The 10,705-nt window shown below is 47.2% G+C and overlaps 1 protein-coding gene and 1 pseudogene across 3 annotated transcripts in view; one reads left to right on the forward strand and one right to left on the reverse strand.

Annotated features, from left to right (window-relative positions):
• Positions 1–4,770, reverse strand: part of UGGT1 (UDP-glucose glycoprotein glucosyltransferase 1) — a 61,808-nt gene extending 57,038 nt beyond the window's left edge. The window contains exons 1-3 of one of the 3 annotated variants that reach the window (XM_066619449.1): positions 4,689–4,770; positions 4,064–4,265; positions 13–152 (exon numbers count right to left, since the gene is read on the reverse strand). In XM_066619449.1, coding sequence (XP_066475546.1) covers positions 13–137 — 125 coding nt within the window. In that variant the 5' untranslated portion in view covers positions 138–152; positions 4,064–4,265; positions 4,689–4,770. Of the gene's footprint in view, positions 1–12; positions 153–4,063; positions 4,266–4,688 lie in introns of those variants that run through there. The other 2 variants (XM_066619447.1, XM_066619448.1) reach the window with 2 other exon arrangements.
• Positions 4,771–6,415: 1,645 nt separating this feature from the next.
• Positions 6,416–6,532, forward strand: LOC136646445 (5S ribosomal RNA; annotated as a pseudogene).
• Positions 6,533–10,705: the final 4,173 nt, after the last annotated feature.

The following is a 10,705-nucleotide window of genomic DNA, read 5'->3' on the forward strand; positions in this document are numbered from 1 at the left end:
CAACCCTCTTACCTTGCTTCAAGTAATAAGGGTGTAGAAAACCATTTAGTAGTCAAGGATGTTGTCACTGCTTTTGAATCTGCTTTCACTAGGGAAGCGCTCACCAAGATTCCAATAACTGCAATAAGAGCTCCCATCTTATAAAAGAATACCTGCAGGAAGAATGAAGCCATTTGAATGAAGAACAAAGACTATTGTGTCGCAATAGATACAAAAGCATATGCTGCCTAAACATAAATGGGCAGTTCTACATCCATAGGTTTGTAATCAGTTACAAAACATATTTTGGGCAAATAGGGAAAGAGGTTAATTCTGCAGCCTCTATAACTATCCTCTAACTATAGAGCCTCGATAATTTTAGGTCTGTGGACTTGTAGAGCAACTTAGGCATGTATACTCAAAAGAAACTCCCACTATATTCAGCTAGGCTTACTTCCTAGACAGCGTGTTTAAGACTGAAGCTTTCTATAAGAAGAACCCTGCTGGATCAGGCCAAAGGCCCATCTAGTCCAGCTTCCTGTATCTCACAGCAGCCCACCAGATACCTCAGGGAGCACACAAGACAACAAGAGACCTGCATCCTGGTGCCCTCCATTGCATCTCGCATTCTGATGTAGCCTACTTCTAAAATCAGGAGGTTGTACATACCTATCAAGGCTTGTAACCTGCGATAAGCCTCTTGGCAAGAGATTTGTGCCATTACTGTTGCAATGGCACTGTTATTGTCTCAGTGGTAAAAGTTCTCAACAGATATTTTTGTAATTTTCATTTTTTTTTAAGTGGTCATGGAAGAGCATTTGAAGAAGGCAGATGCACAAAACCTGTTAAGGCAGAGGGACAAGAAGAAGGGCTGACTATCCAGAACTAGTGACTTTTAGTTATTTTCAAAACTAAATTAAAATTTTTCTAGCTAATGCTATGAACTCGGGGGGTGATGGGGGAATCAACACTTTACTCCCTCTGTTTTCAATATTTATTCCCTCTAATTTGCTCCACCAGCTTCAGTAGGATGCAAGGATGATTACTGTCTCAGGCGGTTGATTCACCCAGACTGGAACAGGACTGGCCAAATCAGGAACTGGTCAGGACAATAAAAGCCACCCAGCCAACCTCCAAAGTTTAAATGCCCACAGGAGTGGTATAAGTTGCCTGACTGAGGGCGCAATCCTAATCAACTTTCCAGCACTGGCATAGCTGTGCCAGTGGGGCACGTGCTGCATCCTGCAGTTGGGGGGCAGTCATGGAGGCCTCCTCAAGGTAGGGCAATGTTTGTTCTCTTAGCTCGGAATTGCATTGCCTTTATGTCAGTGCTGGAAAATTGGTTAGGATTGTGGCCCATGAGACTCATGCCACCATGACACTCAGTTGAGATACTTGTTTGCTGCTGCAGCAGCTTTCTCCTTGCATCCCCATTTGCAAAAAGGGATCCAGGTCAGTGCTTCATCTTGAGCTCTGGGCAATGCACCTAACTGCAGGTGGAGTGTACCAGGAGACGGCAGCACAAGTCAGCTGAGAGACTTGTACTACCATTGCTTACTCCTCTCCCCTGCATCTGCAAATAGACTTTGTCCCAAAGACCCTGTGATGACGTAGGAACATCTTGGATGAAGCCCGTTCACCAATGATGGTGGGGGAGGAAAGAGAAGCTGCCGCCACCACTGAGATCCATGGTAGCTTATCCTCCTCACTGCCACAAGTGGGGGGGGGGGAATCCCTAAGGGTGGGAGGAAGAGCTCTGAAATTTTCTTCTTTCCCATTCATCAATTAGCCATTAGTGAATGGTCGGGGGGGGGGGAGTAAGAATGAATGGCTCCTCACCATCTGAGGTAAGGAAAAGGAGTAGCTGCTGCATGGGAAGAGTGGAAAGGGAGCATAGTGCTCACATGCCATGAGCCACCTCAGACTTGGAGCCAGACCTGGTTTCACTATAATAATTGAAGTACCATTTGCAATCCCAGAAACCTTCAGGCCCAACTAAAATTATCCTGAGTCTTCCAGTCTATACATCAGCGATTTTCTACTTTTTTCATCTAATGGCACACTAACAAGGCGCTAAAATTGTCCAGGCACACCATCAGTTTTTTGACAAAGCACACCATGCTGCTGGTAGGGGGCTCACATCCCCCAATGGCCCCACTAATAAACGAACCTTTGCCAAACTGCCGTGGCACACCAGCAGACCATTTGTGACACACTGGTTGAAAATTGTTGCTATACATCAATCACTCTAGTTTTCTCCCTTTTTGTGCAGCACTTAGGATTGCTCGAGCCATTTTGCTACGGCTTTTATATAATGTTCAAAGTACTTCTGCGTTGTTCCCAGATGTGAACATAACAGTTTGTTTATGGCAAAGAAAAATAATTTGTTTTCCTTATAAATGAAGAAAAAAATTGAAAAAGTAGAATGTGTATTTTTTCCAGCCGCTGCAGTTCTCTACCTCTTCCATCATCTATAGTGTTCTTTGCTTTTTCCCCTTATGTACATGTGTCCATTACAGATAATGTTCGTAAGGACAAGCCTGGAGATGCTCATCCACATAGGATGCTGAGTTCTCAGGCACTTCCCTGAGCCAATCCTAAATTCGAAAAAGGAAAATAAACTGATGCAGAGACATGACTGGGAAAGGTCTGGCTTCCCTTCTCTACCAACATTTTGCTACAACTGGTTCTGATCCTCAAGGGTGACTAAACTTAGCTTGACCATAGAAGTTATCATTTGTGCTACTTGCTCTTCTTCCTCACTTAATTTGGTCATCTTCTCTTTTACGTAGACTACATTTTCGTAACAATGAAATTTGTAACATCGGAGTTCTTGAGCAATTCAGCTCATTGGAAGACACAGATGATCAAAAGGTTTGCTGCACTTCCCAGCATCCTGGAAATTCTTGCAAGGAACCAAAATGCTAAATAGTCAAATCTCTATTAAATCACAAGCATTTAAGCTGTTGATTTTTTGAGCAATTTCACGTTAGTGCACACAACACTCCTGATGAGTACATGCATTCATTTCATCAGGTATACGTGTTAGAGGAAGTGCAAGGGCAACATTGCTGGGTCACGTGCTTCATAGCTAGTGATTTTGTAATATCTGAGCTGTCCTAAAGAAGTACAGAAATGGATATCTCATAAGCAATCTCTCACTTATTAAAGTTTGCTCATCTGCTTTTGGACTAACAAAGCACACAACTTGCACTGCAGAAGCTTCCAGCATATATAATCATATGAAGAGCAACTGTTACCCTGCACATGCCCAATCTCGTCTGATCTTGGAAGCTAAGCAGGGTCAGGCCTGGTTAGTACTTGGATGGGATTCCGCCTGGGAATACTGGGTGCTGTAGGCTTATACCATAGTATTTCGAGACTGAAGGTTGTCAACCATTTATACCAAGTCAGTGCACTAATCGTCCTTACACAGAATCATCTACTCAGGCTAGAAGCATCTTTCCAGTCACAGAGGAAGTCTCAGAGCGAAAGATTTTTCTCACTTCTGCACACATCCTTTTTTCTTCCCCAGCTTAAACCCATGTATCTGCATATATTATATGCATCCTACTAGCCATCAGCTAATATCCACTGTTACATAAGAAGAGCCCTGCTGGGTCAGGCCAAAGGCCCATCCAATCCAGCTTCCTGTGTCTCACATTGGCCCACCAGATGCCTCAGGGAGCACACAAGGCAACAAGAGACCTGCATCCTGGTGCCCTCCCTTGTCAGCTGAACATAAGAAGAGCCTCACTGGATCAAGCCAAAGGCCCATCCAGTCCAGCCTCCTGCGTCTCACAGTGGCCCACCTGATGCCTCAGGGAGCACACAAAGCTATAAGAGACCTGGATCCTGGTGCCCTCCCTTGTCAGCTGATTGTAAGAACCTAAGAAGAGCCCTGCAGGATCAGGCCAAAGGCCCATCTAGTCCAGCTTCCTGTATCTCACAGCGGCCCACCAGAGGCCTCAGGCAGCACACAAGCAAGAGACCCGCATTCTGTTAACATAAAGGAGGCTCGTTGTGCTTCACCACGTCTCGCCTCTCCAGGCCAAGGCACGTCTTTATAAGAAAAAGGACCAACTTTGATCACCGAGATCGTAGATTGAGAATGGCAGCCAAGCTCCTGTTCCTGCAGCCAGAAAACTCGCAGTCCCTGAAGAATCCGAAGGAGCAGCTTAAAGAATGTAACATCTGCTTGGACCGGCACAGAGTTCAGAACAGGCTCCTGCTCTGCGGGAAGCTCCACCCAGAGATGCGTGTCAGCCTCAGCTGTATCCTGGAACCTGAAACAGGGACAACCCGATAACTGCACACAGTTGTCACGTTCACCACAACTCTGACGGGGTAGGAGGGTGGACATGAAAGCCTGCGCTTCCTGCAGCCTGCCCCGCAGCTGCCTCCTGCCCCTGTTCTTGCTGCATAACCCTATGTAAGCTTACTCAGAAGTAAGCCCCATTGTGTTCAGTGGGCCTTTCTCCCAGGAAAGGGTGGGCAAGGTCGGAGCCTCGGAGCCCAGTCCTCTGCCTGCCTACTCAGAAGCAAGCCCCATTACAGTCAACGGGCTTCCTCCCAGGAAAGTGTGGACAGGACTGCAGCCTTCGCCCCCTGCCTCTGGGAGCCGCGGAGGCGGGCGCCGCTTTCCCAGCCTCCGCATGAGGGGACCTGCTGCCGGGGAGGGAGGGCGGCGGTGACGGAGCACCACTCACCGCTCCGGGACGAGGAGCGCGCCAGCCGCGAAGGACCGGGACTCCCTGCAGATCCGCGCCTGTGAAGCAACGCCACGCTCCCTTCCTGCTTCAGCCTCCGCGGCTCCCTCGGCTTCCTGACAGCTCGCTTCCGCTTCCTGCCCCTCGGAGGCCGAGGAGAGCGGCCCGCGCCGGGCGGCGGCACACAGACTCCCTCACAGCGCCCTCCCGAGCCGCTCCGCTTGCCCAGCTGCCGCCTTCCTCGCACGGCTTCCTGCGAACCATCTGCAGCCTGGGAGGAAGCCCATTGACTAGAAGGGGACTGACTTCTGAGTAGGCAGGCAGAGGACTGGGCTCTGAGGCTGCCATCCTAGCCGCACTTCCCTGAGAGTAAGCCCACTGACTAGAGCTCCAAAGCATGCTCTGCCGTACTCAGAAAAGCCTTCCTGTCCACCCTGAGCCTCTTACTTGTATTTGTTGTGTCGCATCTGGCCTCCTAATCCAGAACTAACTGGCAATGATGTCAGATGCACCATCTGGTTGCATGTAGAGGATGTCATTGCCAGTTACTTCCAGTGATACATCAGATAGGTGGACCATGTGAAGTGGTACAATGGAGGCCAAACATTGAGAAACACTGGCCTACATTGCCTTCCAGTTCCGGTCATACAGTTCCATGGTCCTACACAAACAGTAGCAGAAGCATTGGTTTCACAACTCTTTCAATTGATAGGAGTGCTGATCTAATTGAAACAAAATGGTGACAAAACCTGCAAGTATAGCAGCCTGATTCTATGCATGTCTACTCTAATGTATGGTAAGTGCTGGTGAGTTGACTTCAATGAGATCAGCACTTCATTTTATATATCAGCTTATGAGAGCAAGATAGTTTGAGACCTCTTGAATCAAACTCTGGAAAGCAGCAGGATTATGTTGTGCCAGGTGCTTGACCACCTATTTGTTTTTGCCATCTCAGGCATACATACAGCAAATATTTACATAATCAGCTAGCTAAATTCAGTGTGCAAGTCACATAAAATGCAGATGTAAGATGCATGATCACACTGGAAATAGACTTCTAGTTCTCCCCAGCAATACAGTCTAGTATCATGTGTTTAAGTTGGTGTTCTACTGGAGTTTTTAGTTAGTCATATATGCTATCATACTTCTATAGTTATGCTTATCATTTCATATCAGGGCAGTAGGTCTGGTTCAGTTGGTAGAGCTGCTGCCTTGTATGCCTGAAGATCTGAGGCTGCCAGTTCGAAACAACCAGAAGTACCTGAAAACTGATGACACGATGATATAACTATTCAATTGTAAAAATTCCTACACCGCCTTGGATTAAAGTCTCAGGAGAAATCTGACGACCAAAGAAAGGCGGTATATAAATACCTGTATAAATAAATAAGTTTCTCTTCCACTTAAGCTACAGCTTTATTCCATTTCTATATACATGATACATGAGTGGTAATGACATGTTTCTTCTCTGCAGAATGGACTAAGTAAACTCATAAGCCTTGCTGAACTTAGAGCCAAATCCTATCCAATTTTCCAGCACCAGTGCAGCCATGCCAATGGGGCATGCACTGCATCCTGCAGTGAGGAGGAGCACCACTCCAGGCCTCCTCCAGGTAAGGGGGCATTTGTTCCCTTTTCTCAAGGCTGCATTGCAGCTGCACCGGCACTGGAAAATTGGATAGGACTGGGCCCTTAGTAGGCTTCAGAATAGCTTCTTTCAATCACCCTCATGTAACTGTTACCCTGCACATGCCTGATCTCATCTGATCTCGAAAGCTAAGCAGGGTCAGGCCTGGTTAGTACTTGGATGGGAGACCGCCTGGGAATACTGGGTGCTGTAGGCTTATACCATAGTCTTTCGAGACTGAAGGTTGCCAACCAACACACTTAGGGCACAATCCTAACCAGGTCTACTCAGAAGTCCTATTTGGTTCAATGGGGCTTACTCTCAGGAAAGTGTGGTTAGAATTGCAGCCTTACTTTATTACTGAAATGAGAATTGTTTGTTTTGTTTTTTTTCAATATTGGGGAAAGATACCAATACACTCTTTTTGCCTTAACAGAAACTATCTCTTTATTGTGACAGGTCTGGAAATTTTTCCCCAGACTTTTCTTCTGGTATGTGTGGAATCTTTTTACTCTGAGAGACATTCATTACATCTTTTCATTCAAACAGTTTATCAGAACCTTGGCAAGCACATGCAAGAATTTCAGCTCCCTAGAAGTCAGTGAGCAAGAGCTGTATCTTCCCTCCTTGCAACAGCAGTAATTCTGTGTTTGAACACCTCACACCAATATGGCAACAAGCGCTCTCTTACTCAAAAGCAACCACACTTGATGTATTCAAAACTGAACAGTACAGTCTGAAGCAATTATCTAGATCAGGAAACTCCAAGCATCAAATATCTGGCATGGTGTCAAGGGCCGGAAAAAAAAAAGAAATATAAAATTTAAATAAATACATTAGAGATGGTGTAGCAGTGTAACAGTGCAGAGGCACTGAGCTTCAGAGCTTTCGGGCAAAACATGACAATTTGGGCATGGGCACACACCCCCTCTTTCTTCTCATCCAAAGCAAACCTGTATGTTCCTTTGTTCATGGGAAGCTGGAAGCTGAGAGGCCCAGTGCAAGGAAATAGAATGAGTCATAGTTTTTAGATAAAGCCTAGAAGTAAGGAATGCGCTTTTGCTTGAGAAAGTTTTTTATGAGTAGCAGAAAAGTAACCTGGGCATCGCTTTTGTATTGTTAATGAGAGACAATAAAAGGCTGAAAGGGGGCTGGCTCAGTAGAAGCGCTCTTTTTCCCTGGACTCAACCTGAAGCCCTGGCCTCCATGTCTTCTTTGTGTCAATTCATCATTGCTTCAGATGGAACTTGGATGAATGACTGAAATGAATGAATGAATGGGCTCAAATGTCCAGGATTTCTCCAAGCACCAACACAGCCCAAGAAATAAAGCACACACACTTTATTTCCCATTCCCCCACCCCACAAGCACAACTTTGGTTGCTTTTGGTCAACTGGGCCAGAGGCTCTCAGGGGATCAGAGACTGGCCGTGGGCCGGATAGAGGCTCTCCGCGGGCTGCATCTGGCCCCTGGGCCAGGGTTTGGAAACCCCTGATCTAGATTCAGGGCATCAAACTCAAAACAAGTCAGAAGGCCAAACGTCCGGCCCAGCAGATTCCATGGAGCAACGCACACATACATACATAGTTTTGATGAGGTCAGTAGTAGGCTACTATCATCAAAACTCCTTCATTACAACTGCCCCTAAGTAAAATCGCCATCCTTCAAGCCTGAGCACTCATATGTAGCTTATCAAAAGTCTCCTCTCACTGTTAGATCAGATCTCCAAAATCATCTCACTAATGCCAGGATCCCTGGATTTAAGCCCTGCCTTGGTCAACCCATGGTGCCCACCTCCAGCCACCTGATGGTGCACTGGGTCCAATGCTAGCTGGACCCAGTGGAAGGTTCCTGGAAGCCCTGCACTTTGGCCCTCCATGAACATCAATCTGCCCATAGATAAACCACTGGATAAAATATCTTGGTTGCATGTAGGAAGCTAGTGTGGGTGTAGTGGTAAGAATGTTTGGCAATCCAGGTTCAAACCAGTGATCAAGTGCATTGGGTAACCTTGAGCAAGTCACCCTCAGCCTAATCCTTCTCAAGGGTTATTTTGTAAGAATAAGGACCATTGCCCCCATTTCCTGAGAGCAGCGATTTTCAAGCTTTTTCTTCTCATGGCACACAGACAAGATACTAAAGTTGTCAAGGCACACCACCAGTTTTTTTTACCATTGACAAGGCACACTGCGATACTGCTGGGGAGCTCACATCCCCCTAATGGCCCGACTAATAAATGACCCTCCCCAAACTCCCACGGCACACTTGCAGACCATTCACGGCACACCAGTGTGCCACAGCACAGTGGCTGAAAATGGCTGCCCTGGGGTCCAATCCTATCCAACTTTTTCAGCTCCGATGTAGCTACAATGCAACCCTGTGATAAGAGAAAACATGTTCCCATACCTTAGAACATAAGAACAAGAACATAAGAACAGCCCCACTGGATCAGGCCATAGGCCCATCTAGTCCAGCTTTCTGTATCTCACAGCGGCCCACCAAATGCCCCAGGGAGAACACCAGATAACAAGAGACCTGCATCCTGGTGCCTTGCATCTGACATAGTTCACTTCTAAAATCAGGAGGTTGCACATACACATCATGGCTTGTAACCCGTAATGGATTTTTTTCTCCAGAAACTTGTCCAATCCCCTTTTAAAGGCATCCAGGCCAGATGCCGTCACCACATCCTGCGGCAAGGAGTTCCAAAGACCAACCACACACCCTAATGGCCCGACTAATAAATGACCCTCTGTCGTAAACTTAGGGGGGTTTGGGTGCTCACAGTTCTTGGTTCTCAAACCCTAAAGCCCTCAAGGCCCCTCTGCCACCAGCCTATATGTGCCAGTGCCTCAGTCCAGGGACACTGAGACCCTCTAGGCTTAACTCTATCCCTTGCAGGCACTGAGCTCTTTCTCCAATTAAAGCTTCTGTCCTCAAGTTACTAGACCTCAATGAGCACTTGGTAGCTTGCTGAACGGCTAGGCAGGATTCTGAAACTTTGTCCCCAACAGACAATGAAACAACTTAGTAAAAGAGATTTTAGTTTATTAAGTACATACGGTTACATAAAGTTACAGTAAGGCAGCAAATGCTAGAGGCATAAACATCTAGGAAACATATCAGCAATAAAATAATAAAGCTAGCTGGCTATCTCTATTAGTCCCCATCTCTCACCTAGGTCAGTTACTCTTATAGATCTTTTAGCTCCAGGCTACCTATGAGGCCAGGTGCCCATGTTGGACAATGGAGCTCCAAGCATGCAGGATGTTGCACGCAAAAACTGTCCAAGAAAGGAACATGCACATCCCTTGGGGTACTTATTATACTTCTTTTGCTAATAGTGCTGAGGTGACTTCATACTTATTTAGACTGTCCAATCAGAAACTTTTGAGGGCAGAACTTTCTTAAAGTTGGCCTGGTTGCTAGCCCCTCATAGTTCTTTACCCCTCCCAACTGGAGATCCATAGCTGCATTCCATTACACTTGATCAGTCTACTAAGGTGTTAAACATTCCAAGGGGTTGTAATTCTTGTTTATTTACTCACATTCTTGCATCTGGGAACTGCTAGCCACTTCTCAGTTACTGAATTAGTTTGGTTCAGCCTCCACATGCTAACCTAGGCCTAACATGTACATATTCATGACACCCTCCCCCAAACTCCCACAGCACACCTTAAGAAGGCCCCAGCAACTGGCCCTACACCACAGGACACAGCGCACACCCCATTGGCATGACTGCACCAGCACTGGAAAACTGGATAGGACTGGGGCTTTAGGCTGCACACTTTCCTGAGAGTAAGCCCCAGTGAAGTCAATGGGACTTCTGAGTAAACAAGCTTAGGATTGTGCTGCTGCAGGAAGGAAGGGTGGTGTGTTAAGCCTGATCTGATCCACTCTGCATGTCTTAGCAGTCGTTTATTTTTTATACTACCCTCCCTCCAAGGAGCTGAGGTTGGTGTGCAGAGTTCCTCCTCCCTTTGTCCTGGCACAACAACCCTGTGAGGGAGACTAGGCTGACAGAGTGGCTGGCACAAGAGCACCCACCAAGTGGGGTTTGAACCTGGACCTTCCAGGACCAAACCCAGCACCAGAGCCCCTGCACTGCCTCCTGACTCTCATTCATCGCATGTTTCCCGCCATCTCCCCGAGACGCCCAACTCTCGCAGTGTCAGAACGTTCCAACGCAAGCCAGCCAATCTCAGCACTAGTGGGCGGGGTCTACCCGCCCCCTTCCAGCCAGCCAATCACGTCCCTCCCCCACCCTCGCACATCTCGCGATACCAGCCCCAAATCCCGAACTACAACTCCCATGAGCCTCCTCGCCACCGCCGCCTCAGCCAACCAGCGCGCGGGAGTGAGGAGAAAGTATCGCCACAGTGGGCAGGAT

This window comes from Tiliqua scincoides, chromosome 3, assembly GCF_035046505.1.
Source record: "Tiliqua scincoides isolate rTilSci1 chromosome 3, rTilSci1.hap2, whole genome shotgun sequence".
NCBI classification, from domain to species: Eukaryota; Metazoa; Chordata; class Lepidosauria; order Squamata; family Scincidae; genus Tiliqua; species Tiliqua scincoides.